Source organism: Lottia gigantea, assembly GCF_000327385.1.
Source record: "Lottia gigantea unplaced genomic scaffold LOTGIsca_20, whole genome shotgun sequence".
NCBI lineage: Eukaryota > Metazoa > Mollusca > Gastropoda > Lottiidae > Lottia > Lottia gigantea.
Genome location: NW_008708401.1, coordinates 1335988 through 1352901, shown reverse-complemented (window position 1 = coordinate 1352901; position 16914 = coordinate 1335988). Strand labels below are relative to the sequence as shown.

Here is a 16914-nt window from a genome sequence, read left to right as displayed (position 1 = left end):
TTGATTTGTACAGAAAAAGTTCAGTTTGAGCATTAAGAAACAATACTTATTAACAGTAATATAAAATTTACAACATGTAAAAAATCACATACTCATACAATAATAATACAAATAGTCAACATAGAGCTCTTGTAAGTTGTAAGTGAATACTGAAAAGGGTGGTGGGAATAGCTCATGTAATATGAATCTTGAGTCCAAATGTTCTGTACCTGTATCTTGCTGGTTGAAGAAATTATTTACTCAGAGGTGACACAAAATAACTTATTTTACAATAACACATGAATCTTAGATTATACCTGTTTCATATTAGAATATGTTACACTATGAGCTTTTTAAGTGAAATACGCCAACAACAGATTGCATTGCCAAAAAAGAATATCTATAGATAAAAGCAATGTCTTTGTTGAAATACAAAAATGCATCTGCAAAACCATTGCATGATCACTTTCACAAGTAGATAAATATATATACCAAGCAGTATAACAATATAGGTTCTGTAGACTGTTTGAAAGGGATGTAAAAATAACAAACACAATCGTAAATTGGCAGATTAGCTTAAAGATTCTTTGAGAATTGGAGAAGATCTGTTTTCTTGACAATCAATTTAAAAATTCTTCAGGATTCAAACATTCCTTTTAACTTAGACTTTTCTTCTGCTTCTTTTATCTTTAAAAGTTTATCTAAAGCTGCAAGTTCTTTAGTCACAGATTTTGTAAGAGAGGAGTCTAATTCTTTAGCTTTGAGAAAATCTTTTCTGGCATCTTCGGGATTCCATGCACCAACATGAGCTTTGGCTCGTCTAAATAACGCTTTTACATTATCTGTAATGAAAGAAGTAAATAAGTACTTTCCTACACTGTGTTTATAAGAGAATTCCAATGAATCATTTTGTTTCATTTTTTTCTCATTTATGGAGCTAACATTTTTGAGAGATGTAGCCTCAAGAGAATAGTTTGCTGAATCTAAGTAGACAGAAAAATAACTCAAAACCCTTCAAAACATCAATAGTTCCCTAAAGTGAAATTAGTCCAAGGCCTGGTCACAAAAGGCCCTTGCATAAGCTTCTCTCTAAACTTGGGGCCATGGTGAGTAAGACTTTTGCTCACTTAAACTCAACTTCATTTCCTAATTGAAGTATAAGATACAATTTAAGAGGACAAACCTGGGTGTCTGTCTAATACTGTAGTTGTATGTTGTATAACTGGGTAAAAGTCACCCTCTATCAATTTACATTGAGAATAATTCAATAAATAGACTATTTTCTGATCTTCTAAATCTTCCCATTCCTGAGTTCCGGGTTTTTCTCTACAAAATCAAATTCAATATTTTGATTTACTGAATAGAGTCAAAAAGAAAATAGAAGGTATGTAAAAAATGTTAATGTGAACAATTCTCAACAATAAGTCCTTTAACTTTAAAATAACACAAAACAGGAGGAGAAAGGAAGACAAGTGAAAATTTAGAATTTGATTGTTTGTTTGAGGCCAGAATTGAAACAGACAGAACCATAACTCATCAATAGAGTGCCACCCTAATAAATTAGATATGAGCTGAAGGTCTTCATACTGTATAGTGAATTCACAAGTTCAATTTAGGAAAGTTGTCTCCCATTTTCAAAGCTGGCTGTCTTTATGAGGAGTGTGAATCAAAAAATGTCAGATGGGCTCAAGTAATTTTAATGGTATACTTACTTTAATACTAAATTTTCCAGTATTCCTAAGGCTGTAAAGTATTTCTGTGCAGCGTCTGTATATTTTTTCTGTTTATATAATTCATTGCCTTCATCTTTTAGTCGAGGTAATGAAGCTATTCTTTCTTCTTCGGTCATAATCCATGTTTCTTTTTCATATTCACCAGCGTGCTCCACCTTCACTAATTCTATTATACAAATTTTTATAAAATAATTAGGACATTGCACCTATACGCTTACTAGTGACACCTAATACCATCTGGCCGGTGTCTAGCTAAATGAACTTCCCCTTGTTCTTTGGTTTGAATTTTAACCTGGTTTTACTCATATCTGAGTTGGAGGTCTTTAGATAATGAAATGAAATGGGGTCTTGCATCTTATTGAGCTAATAAATATACTTACCTAGAGTAAATATCAAGGGTTGTGGATCTTTAATCAGTTCATCTAAATCAGAATGTCCAGTGCCTTGATCAGCTAATGACATCATACCACAACAATGTTTCTTCTCTGGTTCATGTTTGTGATTGTGATGAGGATCTCGAATTGAACGTAAACTTTTTGAAACAAGTGGGTATGTAGCTGTATGCTGTAAACAATAAAATCAAATGTATTTTAGTCTGATTCTGTGCAAGTATAATGCTGTTCACAATGACAGAAGTTTTAACAAGGTAGGATAATGTAGGCCATCGGCAAGGTAAATATACATACCTTACTAAAACCAACAGCAAAAAAAAAAAATATTTCCTAACCATATTCCATATCCCAGCTACATCCTTAAGGCATATTAGCTGACAAACCTTATTGATTAGTACAGTCGAGTAACCTTATTTCATGGAAACCTATTATTCGTGGATTTCTGGAAAGGATTAATAATTTACATGAGCGACCTTGTGCGTCCTCCGCATTAGTTTGTTTTGATAAACATGGGTTTTCTCTACAATATCAGCTAGTAGAATGAATCCAGTAGTTTCAAGCAAGGTAAAATGTATTAATGTATACTTTGACAAATACAAAATGGCGGAATTCACTTTCACCAAACGTCACCATTATATTTGGGCCGAATTTCCTTATAATCCCAAGCGGTAATCGGAATTCAAAATGTCATCTGCTAGAATGTAGTCCAACGAATGAAGTCACGTGATCAACTAGCGGATTCCGTGTCAGCAGAAAATTTCTATGGAACACAAAGTGGACCATATTCTTATGTTGTTTCAGTGACTTTTAGCAATAAATCATGCTACGTATCTTATTTTGTCAGTCACTATTTTTTTTTTTAAATCGTGGTTCTTTCAAGGAATTGTCACTAGTTATAATGAATTGATATTAAAGATAAATACTAAGAGAAGTTAATTATATCACCCGGTATCCATACAACGTGTTTTTACTTATTTATAGATAAAACATTGTACACGAAAATAGGTGACGCATTCTGCAGCCGTTCCCGAGTTGGTTGCTCATGAAATATGGGTCAAAGTGAAGGATTCATTAATAAAATCGAAATAAACCAATTTCTATTATTTTGTAGAATATCTGAGGAAACATCTAAGACATAAATTTTTTTTTTCGTTTTTTTAACTTTGACGAAATTCGGTGTTGAATCCTTATATCCACGAAAATAGGTTACACCACTGTATAAGTGTTTGGAATTTTACAATGAAATCTACCTTTCTTTCACACAAAAACTCAGCCACTTCTTTTTGTAACATAGTCCTTAAACATCTTTCCCAAATCTCTAACTTAAACTTTTTGCCAAGAATTAACTCCATTGGTTTTCCATCTTTTCTACTGTCATCAATAACAGTCTTTTCTTCATCGGCTTTGGTAGTTTTATAATGAAAATACAGCTGAAGCGTATCAAATGAAAACATTAAAGAGTAAACAAAACTTTAAATCATAATTATAAATTTATTAAGCCTCCTGTGAGTGTATGCTTGTAAGTTGGGTGCTTAGCCTATCTTAAATATCACCTCACTATAGTATTAATAGACTGAAAGTTTAGCAGGGAAGGTAGATGAGATGTTACTAGCCTGCATACATTATCATTATCTGGAATGCACTGCTATGGCAATATTTCTATTACTTTCCAAAGCCAAAAATGGCAAAATGGTAGACTGACTTATTGATGGAAACAGAGGATCTGATCATAATGCCTTTACCCTTTTGTATCATTTTCATCATCGTTATTATTGTTTTCATTATTATTATCATCCATGTTATCAAATAAAAAAAGGCAATCATTATTATTTCCTAAATTGACCAAAGAAGATGCCTTTTAATATTTTTTTTCTCCAAAACAAAGGCAAGATTTATACCTTACACCCATCTTCATATAGTTTGACCTCTCCTTCTCCAGGGTACAGAATTTTCTTATAAATTCCGTCTTTTTTAAAATCTTCCAAAATATCAGCCATTGTTGTTTGCTTGAGGCGAGTATCCCGAAAAAGGGTTACTTCCCTTTATGGTGTAACTAAAAATCAGACCAAGCCGCAAGCCTACATGTTCTGAATCAGAGAGTGCCAAGTCACAGAAACAAGAAAGTGCAATGTGACTATTTGATGCCAATATCGAAGTCTAATTTGCAAGATTCATAATGAAAGATAAAAATACTATTCTTGTTGGTAGCATCGAGGTTTGCGGAGGGTCAAATAGTCACCACCACCAATCAGCTTTCTTGTTTACGACATTAGACTTGTTTACGACCAAGTAAAATAGAGTAGAATTGTCAGGAATTTTCTCGATCAGCTGTTACAGTTTTAAACCATTTCTGTATAAAAGATTGAAGAAGTTATCAACACAGTCCTATCTCAGTGAGTATAAAAAATCCTTATCTTGTATTAGAAAGGTTCAAACAGATCACCTGCTGATAATTTTGCTTTGAAATTCAAGCCCAAAAGTGAAGAAGAGAAAAAAAGATCCACAGCCTGACGACAGAACATAGGCTAATGCTGGTCATTTTGTTATCAAGCTGATTTCCAATGACTAAGAATATAGTCAAGTCCTATTAAAAAGATGCTGAAGTGATATAACAGTGATTGGCCTTCTGGGTGTAAAATAGAGTTAGATAAAATGTTATATGATCTACACAACTACACTAGTCTCTTATAACATCAGACTTCTTAAATATATCTGTACATACTTTAATTGTATAAAGTAAAATGGAATGATTGATCATCAAACTTCTGTTCTGTTATATTTTTCAGATAGGCATAGCAGAATTTTAAGTCAAACAAAAAATCTATAAGATGTCATGATGTTTCCTGGAAACAGCAGATTTAATTCCAGTTATTTCCCTTCTCAATCTGGGCTGGTACCTCCAGGATCCAATATGGGTCTGAATAATAATCTGTATTTACAGAGTAACAGTCCATTTACGTTTGGTTCACCAACTCAGTCTCCTATAATAACGTCATCACAACAACAATATAATACAGCTCGTGGTATTAATGTTAATAGGATGATTGCACCAGGTTTAGGAGTGTCATGGCAACATACTGTTCCAAAACAGATGCCTTGGTCAGAACCTTCGACAGTTATCCAGTTTACTTCTCCACATACTACATCTGTATCGCAGCCAGTTCCCAGGTACAAAATCTAGCTTTTTTTATTCTTTCAACCTTGGTGTATTCACAGTGTACTTTTCTATATATACTGGTTTGTGTTATTATCATGTGAATCACTTCTAATTTTATTAGTTGTTTTGAAAATATCTTATTGTGTTAGATAATACAGCTTGATGTCTGAGGCTGAAGTCATTATGATTAATATTTGAGATAGGTTGTCATTAATTTCTATTTTTTGATTATTTCAGGTCATCACCTGGTGAGCCCATCACTAAACCCATCCACCTACGAACAAAACGTCATCATCTTAGTTCAACAAATGATGGGTAAGTTAGCAATCTTTTTTTATATTTTTATATTCTTCAGTTTTTCATTCCTATTCAAGTGTTTATTGGACATAAAGAATAGAAATTAATATATGTTGTAATTAACTTATGGGGTTGGAAAGAGATTTAAACTAAGTGCACCCAGGCATTGTATTGCTACTATCTTAACACCAATGGTGGCATCATTTAGGGACAAGAAAGAAACAAGTGACTAGTTTAAACTCTTTTGGAACTCCATGTAGCCCCTGGCCTTATATGGTAATGATTTAAAGTGTAGTTGAACTAAGATTAATTTGGATCAGAGCTGATTTTACCCCATTGTAAATACAATTTTAATTTATTATTGTGATATTGCAGGTGTCCACCCAGAAAACAGTTTATATCAGCAGATAAGATGGCTGCCAGGTTGCAGAATTTATGTATTGGTAGTGTTGATAATCAACAAAATACTGTAGGTGATGGCTGGGATAAATTCTTAGATTTAGAAGAGAGGTAAATCAAATTATCATCATTTCTAGTTTCTTAAAAGTGCTGTACCGTACTTGGTTTATTGGATAGGGCACAGATTGTCAAAAAAAGGATGGCAGTGAGTCATGTTTTTTGGCATATTAAAAGTTGAACCGTCTTGGTTCTGTTAGTCCAGGATTCAATGAAAACATAATAGATATAAAGTACTGTTATTCATAATTATTCACAATAATGGCAAGGTTAGGTTTAATGATCTACATATTAACAATATACATTCTAAAGATCTGAGGTAAGATTTCTATAGTTTATCTATATGTCAATGATATTATTTATTTATAGATTAAAAGATGAAGAAATAGAAGAATCTAGTCCTGAGTTGAATTCATCAACGATTAGAATTAATGAAGATTTTAAAGATTCTATATTGAAACGAGATTCTATTTTACCTGCAAAAGTTCTCAATAGATTGTAAGTTGTCAATGTTTTTCCTTTCAAATTTATTACTTTACATATATATGATGTTAGATTCTTCAAATGGTTGATTACATATTTAGGTATTTTTGTAAGACCATTTGAGCTGTTGCGATGTTTTTGTTTGATGAAACCAACATGGTATATTGTCAGTTCTTTTAAACAGGGTTAAAACTTTTAAGTGGCCTTTGCTTATTTTTCTTGGTCAAATCATGCATAGTATTTGATTAATTGATGTTTCTAATGAATAAATCAAGTACTCTTGAGTGCCAATATTATGTGAGGACGTGGAAAAGGGAACCTGGCTATATTTTCATAAAATGGTCTGCAAGTCAGCTCATATAGAATGGACATTAAGTAGCATTCTATGCCTGTCAAGAGATTTGACTAATTCAACACTGGGATACGCCGTCAAACACTTAAATTAATAAGCAAGTGTATTTAATATGTATTCAACAGGAACATAATGTATTGCATTATCCTTCCTGGGTCTAAAAGAGTCATGTATCTACAGTATAATTTGTATATTTCTAGACATAAACCCTCATTAGAAGTTGTATTATGGAAACCACCTGAAGGAGTTGTCAGTGAAATTATTAATAAAGTTAAAAAAGAAGAAACAGATAAGGGAAATAAATCATTAGAAACTGATAGTGATCTAGATATGACTAGTATGCAAGATGAATCATCAATTAAGTAAGTATTTCTACATTCAACTGTACATCTTAAAGATACAGAGAAGTTGATTTCAGGATCAATCCACTAGTCTATCAATTATGTCCTTTTGTTCATATTCATGATGTTAAGTTTTTCACAGAATGTCACACCAAAGTGAATAGAAAAATTTTTAAAAATATTAAGATTGATTGAGGCTTTATTTTGATAGTTTGATATTAAGAAATTATTTTTACACTGCTTGATGCAGAATTCATTGTTATTTTATGCATTGTTTAATACTTGAGGACCTTTTCATGCCTTAAATTTTAATTGCATGTACAGTTATCAAATTCTTTTTCCTTGCTATTCATTACCAATTGGTCCAATAACATGACATTTTTGGTAACTCTTTATTTCAGCCAACCATTATTGACAGGTCAAGATATAACATCTAATGGTAATGACATGGAAGTAGATAGTATATTTGATTTAGATGATGATATGAGTTTATGATCTGATCTTGTTATAGAACTCAAAGAGTATAAAATATACATTGAATGTTCATGATCAGTTGACTTCATAATTTCATTTCAAAAATAGTCCAGCTAAGATATTAGTGCACATCTGTGTGACCTCAGACACATCAATGTGTTTTATCAGGAGTAAGTAGTAATTAATTTTGATATGTGTCTTAAAAAGTTTCAATTACTATTAATTTCACCTCAAAACAAAATAGACTATCCATGTTTTTTTTTCGTCACTGAATGTACACAAATATCTTTGCTTATTTAATACAATAAACAAATTGAATGCTAATGGTCTTTGATTAAATTGTGCGAGTGGAAGAACAGTAGAGCTCAATCTCAAGATCTTAAGATATATGAGTGAAAGGATTAGATATTCATCAGTTACTCCATAATTTTGGGGGAATTTAAAAGTCAATAGCCTTCTTTATGTCTAAGATTAAGATAGAGATGATCAAATATTTCATTAATCATTTTTTTTGAATAAAATAGTGAGGAGAGGTTTTAGAGAAGCATCAAACTGTAAGAACCAACGAACTAGATGAATATTTATTTTTTGAAGTCATGTCATGTTTAAGGCCTATTGCTACTTAATGTTGTTTAAACTTGTTTGGTAATTGTTTTAAATGTTTTTCTTATTAAAACATTCTGAATTGAAATGCCTCTGAGAGATATGTTTTCTGTCAGAATAATATTGTCTGTTTGTTGGGGACATTCAATGATAAAGATATTATTTGTGGGGGCTGATTTCTGTGATTTTTTTTCTGTGAATAAATTTTGTCCACAAAAAGTACTTTATAGGAAGAAAATAAAATCTATTGATGTACATACTGATGACAGATCTATGAAATTTAGTACACAGAAGTTTAAATGTTTTCATGGTATCTCACGGTATATCATATTTGACGATGTAAACTATAATATTAATATGTGTTAATGTATATTTGACTATTTTGTAAATGTGTATCATTTGTGTATCTTTTCATCTATTATGTATCAATGTTAAGGAGTATATATGGGGAAGAGGTGATTGTCTTTAAGACTTGTATGAATGTTTTTTTGTTATCTATATATAAATGTATATCACTGAGTAATAAATTGATGTTAAAAGCTTATTGTTATTTGTAATAATGTAAATTTATGTCAAGATTCAGTGAGGTTTGGCACAGAAAGTATAGATTCAGAGTTCTTGAATGAAACATGTTTCCCAGATGAGAAAGCTGAAAAATAGTCTCTCGAAAAGCTAGGGTTAACTTTTTTTTCAAAACTGCAAACCAGAGTCAGCCAAGGAAGGGTTTTCCTTGTTCAAAGATATTTCCGCATATGAAATGAAAGAGCACTTCGTTGTGCATCTTCTCAGCACAAATTTGTTGGCTTCAAATGGGGCAATTAAGGTTAGCTAGTATCAGGCCATTCTAAGTACCATACTTAAAATGATAGAGAAAAAGCTGTTAGTAAAGAATGTGTTTACTAGACTAATTCTATTTAATGTCTCTGTCCCACTAGAAGATTTTATAAATTGTATGTGCAAGATTCATAAACAATTTTGTTACTTGGTTGTCATTATTCTAGTTGAGTCAGTTCAATATTAGTTGATAACAATTAAAACTTTAATCCTTGATCAAGGGATGAAAAGTGTTCACTCTATTGTCAGTCTTTTGTTTTAAAACTAACTATTGTGAAGAAAGGATCTAGCCTGGGTTTGAATAGAATTCAGGAGTTGACAACAGAAGTGTAAACCTCTCTGGTTTCATTCAGGCAGCATAATGTCCCAGGGTTCACTTCTAGTTGCCATGAAAGAAAAAAGGGTACTTTGAAGAAGGCTAAACACTATAAGAAGTTCAAATTAGGTAAGAGCAGAATTTTTTAATTATCAATTTTGTGTAGTCCTTAAAGGTAAAAATTAATTTTGCCATTTCAATGTGACTCATTGAGCCCTCATTTTCAGAACTGCCCTGATGAGGATTGTGTATTCCATGACAGGGATTTTGACAGAAACCAACCAGGTGTAGATTAAATCAAAAGTAGGACAAAAAAACTGAAATAATCTTAAAATCACTTTTCATTTATTTTATTATTTATATATAAATTATAGCCCAAAATACAATATTTACATACAGATAACATTTAATAAACTATACATTAATAACATCAGATAGGTATACAATTTATACACATGGTAAAATATTGATATATATATATATAGTACAGTTCATTTCACACCTCAAATAGTCCAATGCAATTTACATCTACACTATTAACAACCTGATTCTTCTGCATAGAAAACTTGAAAATAACACAAAAAGAAATTTAGTTGGCTGCATTTTCCATAAAAAAAATAATAAAAATTATGTTAATTTAAAAGACATTATCCTACTACATGTATTATTCATTAACTATATGAATTTACACTGTTCAGCTAGCTAAATTCTAATCAACTATTTTCTATTAGGCCTTTTGAAAAATAAAAAATTCATTGATAGATAAGGAATGATGGAGAAATTGACTTTGCCTTGATATGCCCTGTCACAGGTTTTCCCGAATATATTTTTATATAAATAGCCATGTATTAAAATCCTCTATAATCTTTTCTTAATGAGTTTTTCTAGTTTTCTAATACGACTAGATTCTGGTTCAGGTGAATTGACATTATTTAATGAACTAGTTGTCTCCCCTGTTAGAGCTGACATTGGTATTCTATTTCTATACATCTCCATCAATATACTCTGATCATTACGACGTAATCCCTACAAAAAACATACATGGTAGTGAATACATTAAAGTGAGACACTGAAGATGAAAATGACAAAAGACAGGTGTCCATGGAAAGTATCATTGCTTTCTGCCTACTTCACCACACTCACTCAAATTTCTCTAGATTCAAAAATTCTTTATGACCATACATATCATAGGCTAGACACCCTTAGCAAATTCAGTATTACTATATTATGCTGATGTTTTAACTTTGATTTAATCATCCCATTTTGCCATAATGCATGACATAGTGTAATTTTTACCCTTAAAAAAAGACTAGTACCTGACAAAGAAATAAAACACAACACATCTGATTCATCATGATGTTGATGCACAAATACATTAATTACTGTATCAAAATGCAATGTATCTGATTTGATATGACAATTTTTAAGAGAACATCCTACTAACCTTCATTTCAAGAACTTTCTGGAATTCATTAACATCAGAATCATTGAGCAGTCTAATATAATTATCAACATAACCTTGTGGTGGTTCATGTGGTGACATTACAACCTGGAAATAACAGAAAATATCTAGAGACATAAACATCAGACTCAATAACAAATATGTATTGATTTTATACATAGATATAGAAGCAAATCTGTCACAGCTATTAGATAACTTGCACATATTCTTGAAACATTTAATCAAATTACCTTCAAAACCATTTCAGCTTTTGTCATGCCTTTTACTACAATTTTAGTGTAACTAAAAAGAACAAAATGCATCAATTACAGAACTACTGTTTAAATCAAGTCAAAAAGAGATCTTTCAATTAATATTTCAAATTAGTTCTTCAATTTTTGCTTTTCATATGTGTATGGATGAATGAAATATAAAGAAAAGTAACTAACCTTGCAGGAGCTTTACGACTGACTTGAGATCCTAGAGCTGGTAAATCTAGTAATACTGTTTTTAAACTATGGGTATCTAATAATAACTACAATAAATAGGATGTTTATAGTAAATCATTTAGTACAAAAATCAAATACAAGTGTATTTTAAACAATTTGTTTTTTATTTAATGTAAAAGGTTAAATGCTAACCTGTTCTGCTGCTACAGTACTATTAGTTCTACATCTATATAGGGTGTTAATAAACTTCGGTATAAAGGAACTGAAATCATAATCATATCAGATGTTAAAGTATTCAGAAATGTTATCTTTCACATCCAACTTGTCAAAACTATTTGGGAAATGTATATAATCTTTCATGCAAAATTAATGTTTTACACTTTAAATATGCATATCAATAGTTTAATAGAAATTCAAGACACCTTCTACACTTGCAAATTTTGACAAAATGCAAAACCTTTCAGATGTTTTATACTTACTTGGCAAATTTGAGAGAGAATTGAGTGAAATATTTGCGTGAAGCTGCTAGGTTATCACGTATTATTGGTATATTCTGTTTTAGGTGTGATGTTATAGCTGTAATATAACCACTCTGATCACCAACAGCTTCTATAGTAGACCATGGCATCTAGGAACATAGAATAAAGAATGAGTTTTATTATAAATCTTTTATACATGGTTGGTGGGTTCCCATATTAGGATTGTAAACAGGTTTCTTTTAGGAACACATTCTGAACTATTCCAATTTTCAGTCACATGTCTGTGTTTTTTGGATACTGAGAGGTGTCAATCTACTTTTTCTATTACATCTTTTCATCATACAATTACTTTTTCTCAAAAAAAATCGTTTGAAATCATGTGTAAAATAACATCTTTTTGGTTTGTTTCGTATTGTAAGTGTATAGAATGAGAAACTGACACCTACTTTAGTCATAGCTGAGAGAGCTGGTTCACATGCTGTTTCTAGATCTTGTACCAATAGATGTATACAGTTAGATATTACACTAAAATAAAACATAAATAAATACATAAAAAAATTGATAGTGTTAAGAATAATTGCAGGAAGCTATCTTGAGTTGGGACATTCACAATATACAATAATCTTTCTTAGCCAGCATAAAAATACAGAAAAGATATTGAGCCTATATTTGTTGCATATGTCAGTGAGAATTTTCAATTCGAAAATCTCATCAAACATGTAAAAAAGCATCATCACCAATCAACATTCAAGACAAAAGAGGAATAGAGAATTCTCAAACTTACTTATGAAAGATATCAAGTTGATTCCCTAAATCAATATTCTTAACTAAACTTTCATCAACTTTCTCTTTTAATTTTTCTTCTAATTGTTGAGTAGTTTCCATACAGTATTCAGCAGTACACAATATACTACAGATACGACACTGTTCTTCTTCTGTTAGTTTTGTTATCTCTCCTTCTTTCAGTATACTCTGTATCAAACCAGTAGCAGAACTGATATTTGTGTTTTGATTACTCAACCTGGAATGAAAGATTTTTTATAGTCAAAGACAGATAAATATGTACAAAGTCAGGGCACAACAGTCTTCTTTACTTTGTGGTGTGATGAACACAATGAAAGGCTATATACAAAATATACTATATATATGCAAGGCTTGATATTGTGTGCCAGTCACCCATTTGACACCCCTTAACTTTCTATTGAACTCTTCCACTCATGCATACTTTTTATCAATACTAGTAGAAGAGCTCATTCTCAAAATGTGGGGTGTTTTTTTGTTTATAAAAATGAATATGTTAATGTAATAAAAATCATATGGCACATTAATACAGGAAAAAACAAGGAGAATAATTTAAAAAATGTTTTTGTCTCTGAAGTCACACTTACTTTGGTAAACTATTCAAAAGAACTCTTGTAGCATATTCTTTAAGATATTTCTGGAATGTTCTAGTAAGGTCTATCATGGGCTGTCCAGTGCTCAACTGTGAACATTGTACCATACATTTCTTATAGAATACAAACAGGTCGGCACAACTAGGTAGAACATTACTCCCTTCCTCTGTCTCCATTCTAGGTGTTCCATGTTGGCGTAAATCTTCTAGGAATCGGTTGATTAATTCTGCTAAATTCCTGAAAAAATAAAGAAAATGCAAAATCAAGGCTGAATATGGTATAGTGTGCAAGTTATCCATTTGACTTTCCATTAACATGAAACTATACCTGTAAGTTGGAAGACCTCAATTATAAGATTAGGGTGTTTTTTTTTTCTAGCCCTATTATATCAAGCTATTAACATTTTCAATCTTTTACAAAAAGAATAGAGCAATCGGATTGACTAACAAGTGGGGATTTGGTTTGGCATCCTGCAAATAGATGCTGTTCAATCCCAAGGAAGCCAAGAAAAATTATAATGTCCATTGCATTCGTAACCTGGGCCATTTTCAAATTTCATACATGAAACTAACCTATCTTGAGACTCTATATAAATATTCAAATAGGCTTCAAAACAAGAAGAAATTATTCCACTGAATGGTGTAGCACCTTCTTTCTTTAGCTGAAAAAAATCCATTCAAATAGTAGAGTACATGTATCTGGATAGGAGATGGGAGCTTAAGACCTTAAAAGCCAACTAATGTCTCCCAAGAATAAAAATAATAAGGAGAAAACCGAAACTATGCAAATCTCGTGTCATAAGTAATTAGTCAAGCTGACAGTATAAAAGAAGATAAATAACCTTAGATTCCTCTACTACTGGTTTATGTTCACTAGCTGGTGTATCTTGTTCAAAAGGATTAGTATTTACTTCTCTAGCTTCATTTTCTTCAAATGGATTAGTTGAAACAGGTGGGGTAGGGACAGTAGCTGGGGTATGAGCAGGTTTTAACTACAAAGCAGATACAGCCATGTTAGGTTCAGAATGGTTAGGTACAACAATAAAATGTTGTTTGCTTTTCAAAGGATTTGTCATGGTTAAATAATTTCCATACAAATTGATTTCCAGGATTTCAAAGAATGGAGGAAGATTTTTGAAAATTTATTACATTTCTATAATTTAAACTAAATAAGGTTTACATGCAAATAATATAAACAACTATTTACAAAGACTAACAAGCAAATTATAGGGATAAAAAAATAATTTCAGCATTTACCTGAGTATCCTGCATTGTGACCCCAGTGAACCGTTTAGCAATTAATGTTTCAAAATTAGTGGTTCTTTGTATAGCAAACAGTAATAATTTAACATCTATTTCAGCTGCTCGTTTAGACATTATCTGTGGTAAAGCTTTCCTAGTAATCTGACAGAACTCTATACAGATTCTCTCACTGACTTCCCACTCTGCTGGGAACAGATGACCAAACTTCTCTTCAAAATCTACCAGTGTTCTTTTAATCCAAGCATATCGTCTATCTATCTTATCTAACCTAAAATATCAGATCAAATTTGTTTCTCATTGATAAAGTACTAAAATATCACTATTAAGTTGCAACTAACTGAATAAAGAGAAATCCAGCAATCGTTTTTTGAATTACCTTATGTTGTAATAAAGAAAAATGTAATTTTATAATAATATATAATGTTATTTTTCCACAATCTATGTGTTTTGATGAAAATACTTGGCCTTAAATTGGAAATTTTAGTGAGAGAATTTTTTTTGATCCACAGAAGACAATCTTACTCAAAATTGTTTGTAGAACTACCTCCATTAACAATTACAACATTCAACTTACCAAGCTACTTCCTGATCTTCTGAGAATAAGACAAGATATTCTGATAGCTGGAGTTTAACAAACCATGATAATAAATCACGTTTAACTTTAGGATCTAAAACATCTACCACATAACATGCTTCACGTAACTGTTGTTGATTTCCAGGTCCATATTTAGCACCAGCACCTTGAAAAGCTTCCTCAAAATCAGCGATAATTTGATTTCCTAATTCTCCTTGGATTTCTTTTACCCTGTAGCAAAGAGAATAATTGAATTCTAATCATTGTCAGATTGTTCCAAGATTTTGTTCAACAAGAGATGATTTGATTTAATAATGTATTGTTTCAGAGCTTTATCAACCTTAGAGAGGTAACTGGTATGGCAACAAATATCCAATATATAAGTTGTAAATAAAAGCAACTCTGTATTGCACATAAGAAAATTGTGAATTGCCAATTTTTAATGCAATGTGTCAATTAAAATCACATATTTGAGTGCAAATCAAATGATGCTGTGTGAGCACTCCTGATAACAAATGAAATAAAATGAAAACCATCTTACCTGTCAGCCAATTGTTTGATCTGTGGTATAGACATATATTTCTCAAAATGATCCAACACATTTAATACACCTTGTAATAAATTAGCTACTTCCCCATACTGTCTACGCCTAGTTAGATTAGACAGTGAGTCTACCCCGCCTACTAACATATGTAGATGATTCAAGGTTGTAATAGAGGATGTGAGATGTCTTTTAGCATGATCTAATTGTTTGATATCTCTTGTTATTTCTTTGACCTGAAAAATACACATAAATTTTATTATGAATCTTTGATATGTTTGGAGATGGCACTAGCTCAACCCTAATGATTAAACTTAGAGCTTTTTATCACCAGTAGCAGTGGACATTACTGTATGAATTTTGGGGCAATGATAATAACTGTTTCTACATTCTGTTTGTAACATTTAAAACTATTTATTATTACCATAGCCTCTGATTTCTCAGCTTTGTCTTTTATATCTTTAATTTTAGAGAATAAATCTTGAATAGCTTTCTGAGCCTCTTCTAGGGCTTGTCTTCCTTCTTCTCCCACATTAGTCTGACCTCTAACAACATGCCGTACTTCATCATCTAAACGCCTGAAAACATAATAAGTTGATGATATTAGTTCTAAAACATAAAAGATGGTAGAAAAAAGAATACCTTTACTGCAAATGGGATACTAGTATTGACTAGTAATATATCACATTATGCTAATTGAGACAGTTCTGTATCATAAATGGTTTTTGATATCTTCATTTGATGACCAGAAATCTTACCTGATTTTATGTCTTATTTTCCCAACCACATCGTCAATATTAGCCAATGATTGTTCAGTAGGAAATAATGTATTAATATAATCAACTGGATTGAAATCTGATCTATCTAATGGATCACTGGTTGGTAAGACCTGAAATTTGACAAAAATGAATAAACACGTAATGACTGAAGTATTCTGACTCAGGTAGACCTTGCTTGAGCTATGAGTTTTACTTTTAGGTTTCATTAATTTTAATTTATTCCATTTTCTAGTTAGTTTACAAGAAAAGGAACCATCTTAATGTTATTGTCAGCAAGGAAGAATTTGTTAGTTTAGTTTTGGTTTGTAAATCACAGACACCAAATTTATATTTAGGCAAAATCCTTCTCAGCAATTAAATAGCACACATTCATACAACCATATATGCATAGAGTCAATCATAGACATTTCAGTCTTTATACCTGATCGATGGCATCTTGAACCTCGGGTGAAAATGATAACAATTCTGAAAATTGTTCTTCATCTCCAAATTCATCTTCATCGGCAGTCGCCATCTTGAATACAGACGAATTTGGCGCAAGAATATATTGTTATTGATTTTATCTTTTAAGCTTTTAG

At 31.4% G+C, this 16914-nt stretch overlaps 3 protein-coding genes across 3 annotated transcripts; 1 reads left to right on the top strand and 2 right to left on the bottom strand.

Annotated features, from left to right (window-relative positions):
* Positions 1 to 2: 2 nt before the first annotated feature.
* Positions 3 to 4101, bottom strand: LOTGIDRAFT_206265 (hypothetical protein; the record flags this gene model as incomplete). Its single annotated transcript, XM_009053696.1, has 6 exons — positions 3 to 821; positions 1163 to 1305; positions 1692 to 1878; positions 2093 to 2276; positions 3355 to 3534; positions 4003 to 4101. The coding sequence occupies 6 exons, from the start codon at positions 4099 to 4101 to the stop codon at positions 616 to 618; spliced, it is 999 nt and encodes a 332-aa protein (XP_009051944.1). The 3' UTR covers positions 3 to 615.
* Positions 4102 to 4405: 304 nt separating this feature from the next.
* LOTGIDRAFT_231539 (hypothetical protein) lies at positions 4406 to 7775 on the top strand. Its single transcript, XM_009053695.1, has 7 exons — positions 4406 to 4497; positions 4891 to 5272; positions 5499 to 5576; positions 5934 to 6068; positions 6384 to 6512; positions 7050 to 7211; positions 7592 to 7775. The coding sequence occupies exons 2-7, from the start codon at positions 4938 to 4940 to the stop codon at positions 7683 to 7685; spliced, it is 933 nt and encodes a 310-aa protein (XP_009051943.1). The 5' UTR covers positions 4406 to 4497; positions 4891 to 4937; the 3' UTR covers positions 7686 to 7775.
* A 1970-nt stretch (positions 7776 to 9745) lies between these two features.
* Positions 9746 to 16850, bottom strand: LOTGIDRAFT_214182 (hypothetical protein; the record flags this gene model as incomplete). Its single annotated transcript, XM_009053694.1, has 17 exons — positions 9746 to 10443; positions 10862 to 10966; positions 11110 to 11161; positions 11308 to 11393; positions 11500 to 11569; positions 11787 to 11935; positions 12233 to 12311; positions 12571 to 12801; positions 13175 to 13417; positions 13753 to 13835; positions 14040 to 14171; positions 14437 to 14710; positions 15017 to 15247; positions 15558 to 15793; positions 15982 to 16135; positions 16316 to 16446; positions 16758 to 16850. 17 exons carry the CDS (start codon positions 16848 to 16850, stop codon positions 10276 to 10278), a joined length of 2517 nt encoding a protein of 838 aa, XP_009051942.1. The 3' UTR covers positions 9746 to 10275.
* Positions 16851 to 16914: the final 64 nt, after the last annotated feature.